Below are 18,662 nucleotides of genomic sequence, written 5' to 3'. Positions count from 1 at the left end.
CCAAATGTGTCAGTAAATTTTCTCATTTTTTATGTGTATATATTAAAAAGGAACTTTGAATTTTTATAATTTTTGAAGTGTATTGTTAAAAGAACTTGGGTTGTAAAAATGAAAACCATTTTATTTAGAAAACTGGAGAGAAGATTTTTTTTCCTCTGTATCTTTCTTTTACGCAATAAATGAAAAAAAATAATTTAAAAAATTTAGCTTTCGTAAATTTTTTTATTGAGGTAACATAGGTTTATAACATTATATAAGTTTCAGGTGCAAAACGAAATTTTAAAAACGTACTGAACCTTAATGCTCATAATTTAGAATTGAGTCAAAGCAGTAAATTTTTCTCCTTGGTACTTACTACTCTTGTCCTTTCTCTTTTTCTAGGTGTCTTTCCTTTGCCTGGAAAGAATTCATTGTGAATTTACCTTATTTTTTTTCTTTTTATGTAGGATGAGGATTTTGTGGGCCGGGATGATTTTGATGACGCTGACCAGCTGAGGATAGGAAACGACGGGATTTTCATGTTAACCTTTTTCAGTGAGTACATGCGCACAGCAGAGCCTCTGCCCACAGAGCAGCCTGCTTCGGATTATGGGCCAATCTGACTGAACTAAAATAACTAATTGAACTACTACTTTAATACATTATAATTATTGGTGCCTTTTACTGAAATGTCAGAGCTTAGTACACTTCTAATATCCTTCTCTTCGTCTTCTACTCCTGTTAATGTCTATGGAAAATATTAAAATAACGAAATAATTAAAGCAGTCATGGAGGCAGCATTTTTGTATGAGCTAAGCCTCATCTTCCAGGTCTGCAAGGGCCACTGTGCCGCACTCCTGCTTGTGCCTGACCTGGTGAATAGAAATTATGTGCCTTTAATGAATTTTGTTTTGTAAGCTTCTGCTTTCCAACAGATCAAAGTCAGCATGATTTCCCCCCTTGGTGTTATTCACATTTATCATTCCATGTGTGAGCAATTTTATTGCTTTTATTTGTTGTATTAAAAAATATGAAGGAAATGCCATGTTTTTAGAGGTGACATTATGTAAGCTGTCAAAATTTATAGAAGCAGGAGGATGAATAACTTGAATCGGATTATTTGGGAGCAATAATTTAATGTTTAAAGCATTTATTTACTGAAGTATAACACATACAGTAAAGCCATAAGTATACTAATTTGGAGAATGTTAGGGCAATTTTGAAAATGAACAGCTGGAGACATACTAGTATATCACCTGATATTCAGAGGTGGTGTGTTCTTGTTGGCTTCGGGGCTGTGTGGGGTGAGGGTCGTGGGGGCCTGGTGGGGTGTCTTTGGTCCTTGGGAAAGCCTCTTAAACAGGGGCCTGTCGGGTGGTCACGCTTGCTCCACAGGCAAGGGGGCGTGTCTGACATCTTTTTTTCCTCCCTGTGTTCACAGTGGCATTCCTCTTCAACTGGATTGGGTTTTTCCTGTCGTTTTGCCTGACCACTTCAGCTGCAGGAAGGTATGGGGCCATTTCAGGATTCGGACTCTCTCTAATTAAGTGGATCCTGATCGTCAGGGTAAGTTGTACACCGGAAAAGAGAGGCTCTGTAGAGAAACCATAAGTAGAATAACTTGGAATATTTGATTGTTTCATTTGCTTTCTTTGCATTATGTCAACATTTAAAATGATTTCTGGTTTGTTTTTGTTCTGGTTTCATGAAGTTGAACCTAAATCAGTTTGCAGCTGGTTCATGCACACAAGTTTTGTAGTCAAATCTCGTGAATATTGGTAGTCCAGAGACATCTATCCTGTAGGTTTTTTACCATGTACTTGCTCTGTTTCTAATGTTTATAATATGTGTTTGTTCTGAAATTAGTTGTTTTTATAATAAGAGGAAGGTTTTATTATAAAAAATACAGGTTTTTGGTGTCTTGTTAAATACAGGTTTTTGGTGTCTTGTTAAAAGCTGGTCTTCCTTTCATTACTTTGGTTTTAGTGTATCTCCCCCTCCCCCTTTCCTCCCTGCTTCCTCTCTCCCTTCCTTGCTGTCTTCCCTGCTCCCTTCCAGGATGGCCATCAGTAGCATCACTGGTTATGCTGAAACGTTTGGGGAGTTGGAACTGTTTAGCAAGTGCTGCTACACTAGGGGGTCCTGTCTGTAAAGTAAATTAGAGGTATCTTCAGTGGTTTGTTTGGAAGTTAGCGGTTAGAATTATATGAAGTAATTTAAAATTATAAAAGATCTGGTCTCCTAAAGTATCCTCTGATTTCAAATAAGTTTAATTTCTAATGACAACTTTGTAGATAAAACCGATGTATTTATCATAAATTGTCATTATTAACTAACTAATGGGTGTTGACTGACCACTGGAATTTATCAAACTTACTTATTCTAAAGAAGCTGCTAACATTTTTTTAGGATTCCAGGTTGAGAGTCTGGTAAAAGTTATGGGTTTGCTCACCTGAAATGGAGACTTTAGGTTAAGAACCCAAGCCCTAAAGAGGTTCCTCAAATTGGAAAAAAAATAGGTTTTTCATTCTTTCTCTAAATCTTGTTATATTATAAAGAAATAAAATACAGTATTTTAATGCTCAAACTGTGTTACATTTTCGAACACCAAAACCTCTAATAGAAAACAGAGGTAAAGTAAGTTATTGATTTGTTTTTACTAAATTTTTAACAGACATGACTAAATTTTAAACTAAATTCAATGAATCAATTTGTGTCAGTTAGGATGGTTTTGTCTTGCAGGTAACAGAAAACTTAGTTCAGAATGGCTTGGAAAACAGGAAGTTAGTCACATTGGTGCCTCACTGGCATCATCAGGGACAGCTGGCGGTTCCGCTGAGCGTGTGGGCCCAGCTGCTCCCTCCTGGAGTGTGAGGCACTGCGTCGGAAACACAGCAGTGCTCGACAGAAGACAGGCAGCTACTGCTTCTTCTCCTTCCCTTTAAGAGCAAGGGAACCTCAGCGGTTTTCAGTTCCCGTTGTCCAGAATAACAACCACGTGCCAGGCCCCAGTAAAGGAATGAGATTATCATGATATACATTAGGGGGCTTTCAAGGTCAGGGCATGGCTGGAGGAGTAGGAATGAAATCAGGACTCATTAGAAAGGAGGACAAGTAGTTGGTTTTGGCACTGGGTGAGCAAAGTAAAAATATCATTAAAACATATTTCTAGAAGGACCAATATATTTTGTGGGAAAAGATTTTAAAAACCAAGATTTGATCACTTATAAAATAAGAAGTCAGTAAAGGCTGAAAGCTATCGTTTCAAGTTTGCTTTTCCATAAAAGTAAATATATTTATGTCATAAGTATTTCAAACCAGTAATATGTAAAATAGTTTATCTTTAAGAACTAAATGACAGCATTCATATACAAAATAAAGTCTTACGTTTTATGTGCCCCATTAAGTTAAAATGTAAGATTGTATCTGCTAAGCTGCTATGAAGTATTTTGCTGTATTTTTCAGTTTTCCACTTATTTCCCTGGATATTTTGATGGTCAGTATTGGCTGTGGTGGGTGTTCCTGGTTTTAGGTAAGTGCTTTTAACATAGACAAAGGAAAGAAAAAATTATGTTAAATTTTAGAAGTAAAAGTACTTTTAGTAAACCCTCATCTTGCTTGCTATACTGTAATATGTTAGTCAGCAATAAGTCTAATTTAAACTAATATTAAAGTCTAATATTTCTCACAAAGATCAGGCTATTGTCATCATCAGAATAACATGCATGTTAGTAAAATGTCTCTCAGTAGTTGCAGGTTTTTCGTGACCCATTCAAGTTCACTTCTCAGGGTCCCCATGTGACCAGTGGGGCATACTGATAAGATAGGATGACTCTGCAGTCTGTGGATTCCTTCCCCTTGTGAATTACTGCCATAAAGGGTTCACAGACTTAACCCCAGATTGCTTATAAGCATGTTGTGACCAGCAGAACTGCTTATGAGTGTGTGTGTTGGATCTGTCAGTAGAAAAGGGAAAGTCTATGGCCCTGCTAGACATAGCTTCTGGGAGAACGACTGCTGGGTTCCAGAATTCTTCAGTTTATTGTTGTGAGAGTAAGAATTATTTTTGATGGGCATAAGGCTTTTATTTATTTGTTTATTTGTTTGTTTGTTTATGTAAACCAGGCATGTCAGGTTGTCTTAAAATTTTATTTTTTACTCTTATTTATTTTAAAATCTTTTCTTCCAAGATATTTTAAAGCAAAGAAATGAACATTGAGGTAAATACTGTTGGCTTCTTCATTCTTCATAGAGAAAATATTTTTGGTAATAACAGACCACCATCATTTCTATAAAACAGTAGCAGGGCCATCCTGTGGCTCTTAAAGATACAGCTGCCTTGCTCTGCTTCTGGGACAGCATTTTCTCCTATTTCCTGTTTTGGGCCTTTCTGTTGCCTCTTTAACTGAGATCCCCAGATCTTAGGCAGAGCTGCTGAGTGGTCTGTCTGGCGCAGTGCAGCACTGCACCCAACAGGCGCTCAGTGCGTTCAGGGCCCACCTTCTTTGTCTAGGGTGATAGCCATGCATTGCTGACCCCAAGTTTTATTTAGGAAATGCAAGTCGGTCACGCCATCCCTCCCCTCCCCAAGAGCATCATCTGCTCTACTCTCAGTCATTGGAATTCCAAGGAAAGAGAATGAGTGCTCCCCTCCCCCACGATTATTGAGCAGCTCAATAATGAAAGTGGTCTACAGGAGAGTTACTTTGGAGGAATAGTTCCTTGGCTTGCTTCTTCTCTAAACTGTATCTTTAAGAGAAAGGCTGACTTCTCTTCTTCCCCCAAGCCTAAAGTCCAAGCAGATCCTGAATGGACTGAAGAGCTATTAAGCATACTTTCAGGTTGACTGTTGATATAGTATAGACAATTTAAAGAAATTTAATAGATGGATTTCCTTTTAAAAAAATATTTTTTTTATTTTCAGAGAGAGGAGAATGGAGGGAGAAAGAAAGGGAGCAAAACATTGATGTGTGAGAGAAACACTGAATGGTTGCCTCTTGTTCACTCACCCCCAAATGGGGACCAGGCCTGCAACCCAGGCATGTGCCCTGACCAGGAATAGAACCAGCAACCTTTTGGTTCGCATGTTGGCACTCAGTCTACTGAGCCACACCAGCCAGGGTTGATTTCCTTTTTATACTAAATTTTATGACATAAATTTATAATACTTCATAATTGATCATTCTTGCTATCTTACTGCTTACTAGTAAGCAAGATGGTGAGACTTTGGATATTAGTGCGCTTGGACCCAGCATTAGGGTCATTTTTAGAAGTTCTCTTGCAGGAGAACCAGCGTTTTTGGAGTTTTTCCTGTAAGACCCAGGCCTGTACAGAGTTCTTAGGCTGGCAGCTCATAAATTGCATCTGGCCTGTAGTTGTGGTTTGTTTGTTCAACAGTTATTTTCAGAAGCTTTTTAAATTAGTTGTGATCATTCAGAAATGAAGAATTTTCACATAAAACATGTGATTTTTTTCCTTTAAAAAAATATCTAGCAAAACTCGTCTAATTCCCACATGGTACCCACTGTTTTTCAGGAGCTGAGTTGTAGCTTCTCCTCCGTACAGGTTATGTGCTGTGCTCCCCAGTTCTCTAGGATTCCCCTGCCCCGCATTGAGGGGTTGGCCCCTCCTCTGTAGTGTTACTGCTTTTTTCACTGACCAGAGTAGTGTTCATTGAGCTCGGTGCTGACAGTTCTTGGTTACTGCCAAAAATGTTTTGTCTGGGTACAATGAGTTTTCTACCACTCAGTGTATTTTAAAATGTATCTAAAAGAAGTGGGTGCCTGGAGCTGGGGAGGGGGAAGGAGGGTGCAGGCAAATGGGGAGTGACTGCTGATGAGTACAGATTTTTTTAAGGGTGATAAAAAAAGGTTCTAAAATTATATTATGGTTTTGGCTGTGGAACTCCATAACTATACTAAAAGTCAGTGAATCATACACATTAAATGGAGGGACTTTATGGTATGTAAATTATATTTCCATAAAGGTGTTTAAAGATGTACACAAGACTCAGGGACCATCTCTGGAGGAGGGGGGCCCAGAGTGTCTGAGCTACAGTGAAAGGGGCACATCACCTTCCAGTGACTCTTCCGAGAGGTGCCAACTTCTGTGAAAGTATAGATTCTGGTGTAGCCATACAAAATCAGTCTTACTCTTTTACCTGCCTGGTAACTAAATGGCAAAGTGCCCTATTTGTATGTATTTTTTGAGAATAAAGAAATGAGAGTTTAAGAGTTGAGAAGATAATGGCTGTGTTAGGCAAGGGGATCCTGACATCTAGTGGTCAACATTATGTACTGTTGCTAGTAAAAAAAAAAAAAATCCAGTGACAAAAAAGGATGAAATTTCTTATTACTTAAGAAAACAAATTATAGCCTCTCTGTTTGGGGAGGTGGGGGGTGGGTTAATTATCTTGGAATGCTGTTTTGGAATTCAGAAGACAGGCTTTGGTGATGCTTTTCACTGAAGCTTTCAAATGTGAGTGGCCCCGTCTTTTTTATTTCCTTTTTAGACCAATTAGATTCTGAGTGTGCAAAAGAGACTTTTATTTGGCTCTTGAGAGTATGTTTTTCTCACTGAGAAGTGAAAAATTTGGTGTAGAAATCCTTTGGAAACTAGGGAGGAATTTGTTGATGTTTTGCTAGTTTTTAGAAAAATGATGAAGTGGAACTTTCAAGAGGGTTGTTTTGGGGAGGGGACTTAATATGTAAATTATAAATTTATTCTTGACTTTTCTTTTTTAAATTAGGATTTCTCCTGTTTCTCAGAGGATTTATCAATTATGCGAAGGTTCGGAAGATGCCAGAGACTTTCTCAAATCTCCCCAGGACCAGAGTTCTCTTTATTTATTAGAGGTATTAAAGAAAAACAAACTTTATTCTGATCTCACTGTAATCACGTGAAACCCTGCAGATTTCTGTCGAGGTTTAGAGTAGAGCTGCCTCCTGTGGGAGGGGATGGGATGAGGAGAGGCTCAGGAAGCCACAGCCCTTTTTGGTGAGGGGTGTTTCTGCACAGAGCTGTGGGAAAAGGCAAGTTAGGAAAGCTGCCACAGGAGAAAACGGGATCTCTGGGCTGGGTCTGGGTAGTAAGTCATCAGGGAGCTGGGATATTGGGCTGGGACTCGGGGTTGTACCAGTTCCAGAAGACGGTGTCAGGAAGGAGACTTGCAGGCCTAATCACTCAGTCCAGTTACATAGGGGCTCCAACCCCCTGAGCGGGGAGAGACCATGGGCTCTTTAGGAGCTCCTTTTGCCTGGGCTGCCAGGGCTGCCATTTCTTACAACTCAGTCAGGGAGGTTTCCCTGGGCCACCTCTCAGGGTTACACCCTGATATGATGGCTCTGGTGGTGGGGAGGGGGCAGAAGAAAGGAAGGGAGGGAGGGGTCTTTTCCCTGTCCAGGGTAGGAGGGAACAGGTGGAGCAGGCCGTGGGGGGGCTCTCTGATTCGCAGGTGTTTTTTCCCCCAGAGGCTGACTTCATCTTAACATCAGTAGCTGCAAAAAAGAGATAGTGGGTCTTGGAAAGAGTACCCCAGAGAGGCCTGCCTCGTACCAACATCTGATAGGCCTTCTTGGACTTCACTCTTCATTCCTTAACACTGTTGAGTGTGGTGGATCCATCCAGGCCTGGCTCCTGGTGTCTTAAGCAACACCTGGAGCCCAGGACGGTTGAAGGCCTCAGGCAAGGCTTTGTGAAGGGTGTAGCAGTTGAGATAAGCCTTAAGTGATAGGTAGAATTTATATTAGTGGAGATTAGCTAGGGTGGGGAAGAATTTCAGAATCACCTGAAACAGTGGAGAGCGGAAATCACCTGGGAATTAAGAAGCCTGCTGGAGGGACTGGACTGTGACTGTAGCAGAAAGGAGCATCTCGGGGCAGGTCTGGAAAGCCAGGTTGAACAGCTAGCTGTCCTGTGCTCAAATATCTTGAGTACTAAGCCCATTTGCAATGGAGCCAATAGGATTCATAGAGCAGCATTTAAACCTAGTGACAAACGTTGGCTTCATTCAAGGCCGACCTCATGTGAACATCGGCCACTTGTTCTGTGTTCACTGTTGGGGCATCGTAGTTTATGTAGCTAATCGTATGCTGCGGGTGGAGTTTTCAATTCTGAAGATTCATTTAGGTCTCAAAATGCATGTGTTTAGAAAAGAAAGTATTCACCATATTTAATTTGCTAATTGGTGGGATGGCATTGAAACTTTTTAAGCAACAGAATAATATGATGAGAACTTGAATGTAACAAACATCAACTTTTTCATGTATCAGATATTGTATTAAGCATTTTACTTGTGTAGTTAAATGTACTTTTATGCAAGCAACAGAAGGCATTAGTGATAGGTAAGCTCAGATACATGCAGGGTAAGGTACATTCATCAGGCATTTCTTGTGAAGGTTAAAGTAGACAGAGAACTTAGCCTTGTGTTGGTTGAAGTTGGTTCCTTCAAAGGAATATGTGCTTTATTTAAAAGTGAAATTTTAGTTATTAAGAATACCAGTGTGTTTATGATTTTTAAAAAGAATAGTTACAGTTTGTTTCGTGTTTAAAAGTGTGTGGCCCGTCCTGAATTTGAGGTGGGCGACGAAGTCTGACACAGAAGGATGTCCACGCCACTGGCCTGGGCCCCGAGGCCTGGGCCGGGCCTGGCTTTGTGTCGAGGGGAGGAAGTCTTGACTGTGAGAGGCTTGTCAGGGGTTCTGTGTCGTCCTGTGCTGTTACCGTCACCATTTTTTTTCCGTGTCTTACTGTGTTTTACAGTCACTCCCAAGCCTCAGGGTTAGCTCTCACCCGCAGAGGATTCAGAAGTTGGCTCTTCGGGGTTGCTGCCGCTCGCCTTCTCACGAAGGGCGCTGACATCAGCTGCAGGCTTGGCTTTTCCCTCATCCAGAATATACTGAGGGGACAGTTTTTTTTAAAACAATATTTTCTCTAAGTCTTATCAAAAGGTAGCTTTGAATCTCCAGATGGGTTGAGAGCACACCCCCGTCTGTGCTCTTCATTCTTACGTTAGAGAGAGAGCTTTCCATTCCTACTAGGATTGCACAGCTTCACCTTGCTTCTGACACTTAACAAGCAGTCAGGTGGGGAGCCCGAGCTTCTCAGTGTTCCTGAGTTGTGAAGCGCTATGCATAGGGTTTTAGCAGTTTGGTGGGTTTTGTTTTGATTTTCTGAGATCTCTGAAATGTTTCATGGGAGCATCCCAAGTGTGAAATAAAGTAGCTTCAGGGCTAAGACATGAACTAGGCAGTCCTGAGTAACGGCGCTGTGGGAGCTGTGCTCTCTGTGTTGCAGTGGAGCCTTACTGCCTGAGGCGTTCTCGGAAACGCCGTGTCTCAGAGCGTCCCGGTTGGAGGGCATTGGAGGGTTTCTTTGCTGTCTGCCTGACTTTGCTATTCCAGTTGATTTGAAATCATTCCTGACATGCCCAGAGGATTCAGAACTCTAAATTAAGGGTTTGGGGATTGAGAGCAGCATTTAGAATCCTGTTGACTTTCTTACCAATTTTCAGTGTCCCCAGAGGGAGTAAGCCATAATATCCCATGAGACTGAATTTCTTTTGTCCGTTGACAGGGATAAGAGCTGTCCATCCAGATTCAGATGTAAAATGTTTTCTTTCTGTAGTTCAGGGGAAATTTAGTTTAAGTTTAAAGATGTATTAGAAAACCATCATGTATAAAGATTTTATTTTCTTTCATTGAGACTTCTTTCTTTAGTGGACATGTCACTAGTTAAAAGCTACCTGGAGGCTTCCTTTTTGCCAGAAAGACACAGATAGGGAATGTTCAGAATAACTTTGCCAAAATAAAACAAAATAATAACTTAATTCCCACGCTATACTAAGATCTAGCATTTTCCTGGGAAAAGTTACAAGAATAGCGACTGTTCTCCTGAGGCCACCCGAAGGAAGGCAGCACACAGGCATGCACCTGGCGAAGGCCCCAGGGGCCTCTTTCTAATGAGCCCAGGTAGATGTTACAAAAGCCGACCACTAAATCTCAAGTGCTACTATCACAGAGGCAGCTTCTGGGTTCCCTTTTGAAGCCCATTTAAGGTTAAAAAGGGAAATCTGGTTTCCTACCCCACAGCAAGGAAAGCCAGAAGGAGCTGCTGGCGGTGGCAGTCGGCATCAAGGGGAAGTGTGATTGTGAGGAAGCAGAAAAAGCAAAACGTTCCTTCTGTTGTAAAAAAGAAACATACCATCTACACCCGTATCTGAAATGCCGAAAACTGTAAGATGTTCATACTCATTTACCAGTTAACTGGAAAGTAAATTTTATGGATTATCACTCTCCCTAGTGGCGCCAGGTAATCGAGGGCGTAATTAAGTAGCTGCAAGGTGGTAACAAATCTGTTCCAGAAGCACTTGGGCACATGAAACGTAATAGATTATAAAATTCTGTTACTTTAGCGACGTCTCAAATAGGAGGAAAGAGGATTCGCAGGCCCAGCATCAGTGAGGTCAGAGCCCTCTGTAGTGTGGAGGCCTCTGCTGAGCCCGGGCCAGCTGCACCCGCTGGGCGTCGGGCAGTGTGACTTTCTCCAGATGCTCTCCTTCCCCCCTTTTCTGTGCTGTCCCTGCCTCCTAATGCCTCTCTTACTAGAGGAGATTCACCTCAAGTTAAAGTTTGATTTATTGGACTGTGATATAAAGTAGCGACTCACAGAAATGTTTCCAGTGCAGTTTTTGCTTCTTAAAAAAATCACAGTGTCCAAGAAGAAATCGTGTCTTCCTCTTGAAATTAAATGATCCGTAGGCTGTTGGATTGCTTTCGTTTCCGGAGCTTGATCTACCGTTTAGTAAAGATGTCCCCAGCCCTTGAAACCTGCCTGTCCTCCAGTTCGTGTTCACCACTGTTCGGTAACAAGCTGTGAGTTGGGGTGATCTGAACAGGCTCCCTCCAGGCCTGCGGGAGCAGTGAGTGCCTCTGCAAGCAGGCTTTTTCATCTGGAGTCTGTGTGGCGATGCAGGTCCCCCACAGTGACCCACCTAGGTCCTCTGAGAGGATTTTTGATGTTTGCTGGGTGACTCTGAGGGATCTGTTAAAGGTGATTAACTTCTGTGGAAGCAAGAACTGAGGAAAGTGGCCAGGTAGTCATCTGGACCATGTTACATGTTCTTGAAAAATCTAGTGTTTCTACCTAATAATTATAACATTATGTTTTTTTTAATCTATTTGTGGAAACTGATAAAACTGAAGTTATTTAGGTTTGTACTGAGTCTAGGCTCATTGCAAAAACCCCCGTTTGACATCAGCCTACCAATATTCTTTCCTCTTCCTGCCTCCTTCCTCCCCCCACTTTCTTAGAGATCAGGTACGTGTGATACTTGTGAGTTTACAAGTCGTTTTTGCTCTAAGACAGCATGACATCACTGCCTTCCTTAGTGGAAACCTTCCTCTTGTGAGATCCGGCAGAACCGGCAGAGTAAACAGTGCCTTCAGGTGTATCAGGAAAGGGACCTGGGCGCTCGGATCCTGTTGTCTCTTTGTCTCCGGGTTTCAGTCGTTGCTGTGGAGCTTGAATGAAGGAATTGCTGCTTGCGTTCCATTCTTTTGTTAGGAAGTTTGGAGAGAGAGACCCTTAACTTCATGGGTTTTAAAGAGAGCATTCAAGTTCTTTTTAGTTCTAGAGTCCTCGATAACTTGAAGAACTGAAAATTTAATGCTTATTGAATGCTATGATGTCAGTGTATAGTAATCTTGAAGCCACGTTGAAATGTACTTCTTGTGTCTCTACACATCCTGCCTTTTGTGACCACATCCTTCTCTCCACCAAAATAGCACGCTAACGGGAGTTTCAATATTTAATGTCCTTCTCTGGCAGATGTTTTCTGGCAAAGGTCTTCCTGCGTTTATGAATTCTCTCTCAAGAAGCAAGAGAACACCTGCAGGAAGTGAATCAAGATGCAGAACACAGAGGAATAATCACCTGCTCTAAAAACATAAAGTACTGTCGCAAAAGATCATTTCTCTCTATTTGTTCCTAGGTGTAAAATTTTAATAGTTAATGCAGAATTCTGTAATCATGGAATCATTAGTGGTTAATGTTTGAAAACGCTCTCGCAATCAAGTCTGTGATGTGTTAATAATGCCTTATCTATTGTTTGTAGTCATTTAAAATAGCATGAACCTTGTCCCTGTAGTCAGTAGGGGGCAATCTTGCTTTATTCATCTTCCATCTCAAAATGACTTTGAAATTAAATATTTTAGTGTAAGATATGTGTAATGCTGGCCATTGTAAAGGGGTTTTCTCAAAAGTTAAAACCTTTGTTATGACTGCATTTGTGCACATAATTCTTCACATTTGCTGTTAAAATTAATCTAGAAATTTATTCACTTGTACTGTGAACACCTGGAAGCACCACCATAGTGCAAATACATTCAAGGTATGGTCAAGAACACGTCCTTAATTGGTAAATGATAAGCATTAATTTCATAGTCTGTATTCTCAATTTTGCAGTACCTATTGTTCTCTGTTGTGTACCTAAGAGATTGTAAATGTGTTGTCACTGTATAAAATAGAAAGGACAGGGACAAATACAGCTTAATTACTGAAATACAATTCGTGTTACTTTCTGTATGACTAGAGTCCCTTTCCCTTTTTTTCTTTCTCTTATCTCCTGATGATTAGGCCAAGGGTTGGGAGTAGGGAGGGGATTAGCTAATAGGAGCAAAGAAAGAATTAACTTGGAACTTTTGAGATGATCCCTAACATACTGTATGTACTACTTGCTTTTACAATGTGTTAGCAGAAACCGATGCGTTATAAATGTAGAATGATGTGCTTTCTGCCAACTGGTTATTCACCTTGGTTTGCTATGTTAAAACTGTAAATACAACAGAACATCAATAAACGTCTCTTGTGTAGCAACTTTTGCTGTAGATTAGTGTTTAATTTCTTAGTTTGCATTTGTTGATTGCTAAGGCAATATTCTTCTAATCTTCATTCACATAGATTCATACAGAATCATTCAGTAAATATAAAATGAATTGGTTTTGGGCAATTTTTTCCTTCTTTTTCAGCACAGGAAGTTCCCTTCTTTTGTATCATACTCAGGACATTCCTAGAAATTATGTGAAAATTGGTCCTGCAAAAGATAATGGACTGAATAGGGAGGAGTTGAAGAGATCTTAAATCATCCTAGAATTCCTAATTATGCTTCATTTTTTAGACATAATCTTAGATAATTTAAATTCAGTATTTTCTGCATGTTCTCTGCATTTGCCTTTTTTCTCGCTTGACCACAGCCAGTTGGTGTAAGTCCTGTGAGCACCCAGCTGAGGCAGAAGATTTCTATTCTTACCTCAACTGTGTACATTTAGAGACCAGCGATTCTTACCATGTCGGCCATCTGATTTTTTTCCTTCTTCCACTTATTCAAATAAATTATAAAGAAAAAAATACAGCAAAATGGTCAAATAACACACAAGCCAGCACTTGCATGGTGTGATAGCTGCGCATGTTCCCTTACCTGCGGCAGGCGAGCGTCCGGGGCGAGCACGGGAGGCCGGTGCAGGGCGTCAGGTGTCGTGCACAGCATGCAGGGGGTCTGAGAGCCGACCGGGGAAACTGAGCGCCTCCTGGACTGACGTGGCAATAATCGTTCTAACTGATTTATTGATTGTTGTAAGTAATGGGACAATATGTTCTTGTTTAAAAGTTGTATTTTGCAATAGATAAGCAGGGGCTTCATGAAAGTTTCTTTGAAGATTTTTTTTATTTTGAATTAAATTATATCAACAATAGAGTTTGGAAGAGTATATAGCCTATAATGTTCTAAGTTTCAGAATGACTACATCTCTAACAATCTGAATAAATTATCTTACAGAACAAATAGAAGGGCCCTAAGTCACGCTCACTCAGACATTATGGACTCACTTGGTGCTTTTTCTTTAGGTCCTTGTGCTTTATTTGGTTCTGTATGTTCAGTAGTTGTCTGAACATACAGAACCAAAATATTTGGAATTCCTATTTCTACCTATTTGGTGGTTCATAAGACTTTTGTCAAATGTAACCCTACGGTTTGATATGCTTTAGAAGTATTTATGAGGATGATTTTTTTTCTTTTGAATGCTTTAAAAATTACAGTCTTTTCTCATCCATAAAGTTGGTACCATAGGTCACCTATACTCCTTACTGTTCTGGGTGGAAATGTTTATGCTGCACACTTCTTGTTTTTTCTTTCTCATCTTTTCTGTCCTCCTTTGGTAGGCGTATTACTAAGAATAAGCCTCTCAGAAAAAAGGTGGGTCTTTAAGATAAATTACTCGAAAGGGGATATTGAAGAACCACTGTAACTCACCCACGGCTATGAAATAAACTGGCCTTGACCCGGGGCTAAGGGACAGCCGGGGCTCACCCAGGAGCACAGAGGCTCCTCCTGTTCCTCGCTCGTTACTGTTTGGAATCACACAAACGACGTTTAAAGGGCCCTGCGTAGCCATTCCTTTTTTCCTTCCTAGGAAAATTAGATTGCTTTGTGTGAGAATAAAAGGGGTTACTAAGATTTACTTGTTAAAAAAAGAATAAGAATGAGTATCTTCACTAACGGTATCAATTCTGTTCAGAATTTTAAAGAAACGAGATTTTTATTTTGGCGTTCTTGGCAAGTATAAGCTAGCTGACTTGAGCTGTGGTCCATTGTGAGTCATTAGAAACATGTGGAATTTCGTTTGGCCTTGTCTGTAGTCTTATACTGGGATGTACTGCACTTGGTTGTAAATTTTTCACATGTATAGGAGGAAATAACTAATGAAAGGGAGTTTCAGGACTAATAGAAGTGATCGTTTAAGTGGTTGCCTGGGGTGGCAAGATTCTCAGGAGAGCATCAACAGAAACCCACCCCACGCTGGCCTCGGCTCTGAATCCATCCCTCCCACCTCTGCCAGTGTCTGACCTCCTTAAGGGTTGGCATGAGAGATACTGAAAATCATTTGGCTCTGATTCTAGTAAATACCAGTCATCAACTCTTAAAACATGCCAAAAATAGACATAGAACTGTATGTTTATGTAAAGTGTGAAGGAGTAATTTATGAAAAGGTAATTATGGCTTCTGTTACCTTCCCAAATCTGGTTCTTGACGCCTCGACAATGCATCCAGGTAAATCATGTGCAAGATGTAATTCAACTGTTTTTAGATTCTGCTGGTGTTTTCACCTATTTAGATTTTCACCTTAGGCTTTCCAAAGATGATTTCAGAGATAACAAGAGTCATAAAAAATGTAAAATGTTTCCATAGATGGTTTGTGCATCGTTAAAAATTTGTTTTGCATATTTTAAAGCCCAAATAGTACTGATAGTCTGTAAGGAAGATAAGGTAGATTGAGTGAGAGTACTTGTTAAGCCAAAACTAAAGCACTCTTGGTTTAGATTTCCCTTTTACATACACCTGTTGACCTGTGTATATTTATACTCATTTAAAACACCCTCAAAAAGTGCTCTTTGATAGGTAGCCTCTGCTACATTGGTTCTTCATAGGCTCTCCTACAAAGTGGAAGACGTGGCCAAGGAATAGACCAGGAATTCCCAAAGGGGCGAGTAAGCTTAGGTTGAGAGTAAAAGGTTTTCAGAAGGAAAAGACAGTGACAGAAACTGATTTTGCGTCATCCCCCTTCTAAAAAGAGGCTACTGTACAACCCAGCTCATTGTATCACCTACAACTTCATGGCCTACAGAAAGGCCTGCTCCTACAGAGACCTTGGGAATGGAGAGCTGTCCACTTGAGGACAGTTTCCCTGTCTGTAAATGGTCCATCTGCTATATGGCATTTGGTCCCTTTGGCCCTCCAGTTACCCTCAGAACTTGTCACTTATACAAGAGAGAGATTACTCAAGCTTTGGTTTGATAATCTGTTTTCACTTAAATGTCTGGTTTTTTTTTTTTTTTTAGTCTTTACCAAAAAGCATGTTTCCTGATTTTAAGAGTTTTAATTCTTAAGTTCATCAATTCATGAATTACTAAGATGTAAACTTAAGTGCAAAGCTCTTAAACATGAATAGAGAACATACAAAATACAGAGAATTCTCTTGCATTCATGCAGGATTCCATGCTGGTCAGAAACAGATGCAATTGTATAAAATATACATCTCCCAACCCAGGTTTGTACGTCGTCCTCGAAAAGAGATTGTTTTGCTCATTCATGGTGGAGACGAAGTGTTTCACAAACTTTCCTCCATCCAAACATGATTGCAGGTTTATAGACACCAAAACTGAGAAAAGTGATTTCTTTTACGTCTTACAAAGATGAATGATGGCTATGAGAAGTGAGTAGTTATTGTTACTCATTCGTTGTCTGGAAGATTTGCAAGTGGTATACACCATCTGGGGAATGAGAAATTGGGTCAAAAACCTGAAAGAAATCTCTCGAATAGAGAAGGTGATTTCTTGGCACAAAACATTATCAGCTAAACTATAGAACTAAGAAAGTGTGCTACCTTCTTATTATTATTCTGGAATTTACCCTGAGCTGCAGTGATTTTTCGCCTTGCACGTCAGGGTCTGCCTTCATGTACCTCACTGAGAGCTGCTTCCCCCAGTTAAGCCAGTCGCTTCCTGAGCCAAGGAGAGAGCATCGGACCAACCTGTTACCGTAACTCGCTGGAGTTACACTGGATGAGATATCCTTCTTTGCATTTGCACAGCAGTCAGAAATCCCTGAATTGCTCCCTTTAAATGCAGATTTAGAATGTTGCCAGCTGCTTCCTGACTTCCACGTCTTTATTTTGACGGCACATTTCACAGGGTGCATTTGTCAGTCACTGGGTTTAGATGTCATTTTCGTATGTTTTCTTCTTTGGTTATTGACACTGAAGATTTTTACATCCATGGTTTATTCCCAGTTTCTGTTTTAACTGGGATTGCAAATACATTATGGAGTGAGCCACTGGGTAGATCAACATTTTCACCAGCCCTTTCATTACTAGCATCATTTGGCACTGTACAGTTGTTTAAAAGAAACAGAGTGGCCACTGGTGGCCTAAAGAAACAAAATCAGCAGTCCATCTTTCTCTCAGTCTGACTCGGTGACTCCCAAGCATTAGATCTGCAACCCCATGGTCACGGGTACAAGAAAAGCCTTGTGTGGGGTAGAGATGTACGTTGTACTGAGGCTGTACGTGTGCAATGGGGTTTTATCTGTATGAGGTCTGTCTCCTACTTGTTCAGGGCCTTAATCCCTTCTGTGATTTAGCAGTTCCTAGACTTAGGTACTAAAAGCAAGTTGTTTTTTTAATCACTCTTTTTGTAACACCCATCCTGTAGAATTATAAATGGTTCCTGCAGCCATCCCACAGAGCTTCCAAGTAAGGGTAATAGGTAAGTACTCATTTCAAATTTCCACTCTCTATAGAAGGTTGAATAGAAGAAACTAACACTTAAAACCGGGAGTTAGTTTTTCATTAGTACATTTGCATGGCATTGCTTGTTGGGTAAAATTAAGAATTATTTTGTCTTCACATAGTGTTCTCAAAGCCCATGGTTGCAGTGTTTTCTCTTCTGCACGCCAGGAGTAAGAGAAGGACTGTGTATGCAGAGCTGTGGGGAATGGCCGTAGGGAAATTAATTTCTAAATATTTGCCTAAGAGTGATTGTGGACTCTTCCTTGGAGGTCTTTAAAAATAGGGTAGAACCTCCTTGTTTGGACTGGTCTTAGGGCAAAGGAAAAGGAATGGATTAGCAGGCCCCTTGAAGTCCCCAACAGCTCTAGAGGTTTGTATGTGGCCCATGTCAGTGACAGATGGAACAGTGAGTTCGACAGCTGTCGCGTCTGCTGTTCCCAGGCTGTGCCCTCTTTCATGTGGTGGCTCTCTGGGAGCACTGTCCTGAATAGTCTGCAAGAGAAAAAAGAGTGTGTCTGAACTTGTAAACCTAACTTGGGTGGCTTATTACCTACTGCTGCATATTTTTTTTTAAGATCCAATGATCAAAAAATGTTGCACTTTGCTCAGAATTCCAAAATGAGAAAACAAAAAACCACTCTCTAGTTTCTGAAGGCATTTCCAAACTTTTGTATATTCTGAAGGGACTTTGTTTAGGTGGTATTGCCTAATACTACCTTTAAGAATCCTTCTACGAGGCCATGGGTGGAAGGCAAGAAAGATCAGGTGGGTGAGGAGGGGTCTGGAGGACTCGGGGTCTGTTTCATCACGACAGGAGGACTGGCGAGGCCAGGAGCCGATCGGCGCCTTTCTTCCTTTGCCCCAGCTGTCGTCCCTGAGACCCCGGGGCGAGATTGCCAGCTGATTGCTAGGAGCCCCCTATAAAAGGGTTGGTCTAAGTTGAAGAATACATTTAAAAAGTGACTAAGGATTTTTTTTAATTCCTCCCTTTTCTGGGTTACTTTTGTTTACATCTGATTATATCTCCAAGAAGTGGTTTGGATACCCTCTTGAGAGGCTTTCTTGACAAAAAAGAAAAAAAATCCCTGAAATCCCGAAGACTCTCTCACCCTCCACTGTAGCATTTATGTAAGAGTGTGATGAACTAAATTCACTGGACTGTAGTTTAAACTTAAAAAAAAAAAGCAGAAAGACTAATGTGTTTTATGGTGGCGTGTTTTGTGCAAGTGACTCATTGGTAGAAGTATATGGGCTATTTTAAAGTGCAGTCTGATCTCGTGGGGGGCAGCACTTAAGTTCTCTGAGTATAGACACTGTGTTTAAGACAGATTATTTTGTTTGTAC

The 18,662-nt window shown here is 40.7% G+C and overlaps 1 protein-coding gene across 1 annotated transcript in view; it reads left to right on the top strand.

The window, feature by feature from the left end:
- The window catches only part of NDFIP1 (Nedd4 family interacting protein 1), a 35,588-nt gene extending 22,736 nt beyond the window's left edge, over positions 1-12,852 (top strand). Inside the window, exons 4-8 of the mRNA XM_045826103.1 lie at positions 447-534; positions 1,421-1,545; positions 3,445-3,511; positions 6,728-6,833; positions 11,806-12,852. Coding sequence (XP_045682059.1) covers positions 447-534; positions 1,421-1,545; positions 3,445-3,511; positions 6,728-6,831 — 384 coding nt within the window. The 3' untranslated portion in view covers positions 6,832-6,833; positions 11,806-12,852. The remainder of the gene's footprint in view (positions 1-446; positions 535-1,420; positions 1,546-3,444; positions 3,512-6,727; positions 6,834-11,805) is intronic.
- The last annotated feature ends 5,810 nt before the right edge of the window (positions 12,853-18,662 follow it).

This window comes from Phyllostomus hastatus, unplaced genomic scaffold, assembly GCF_019186645.2.
Source record: "Phyllostomus hastatus isolate PE091 unplaced genomic scaffold, TTU_PhHast_1.1 phas_contig_150, whole genome shotgun sequence".
In the NCBI taxonomy this organism is placed as follows: Eukaryota; Metazoa; Chordata; class Mammalia; order Chiroptera; family Phyllostomidae; genus Phyllostomus; species Phyllostomus hastatus.
This window is presented reverse-complemented; position numbering and strand designations above follow the sequence as displayed.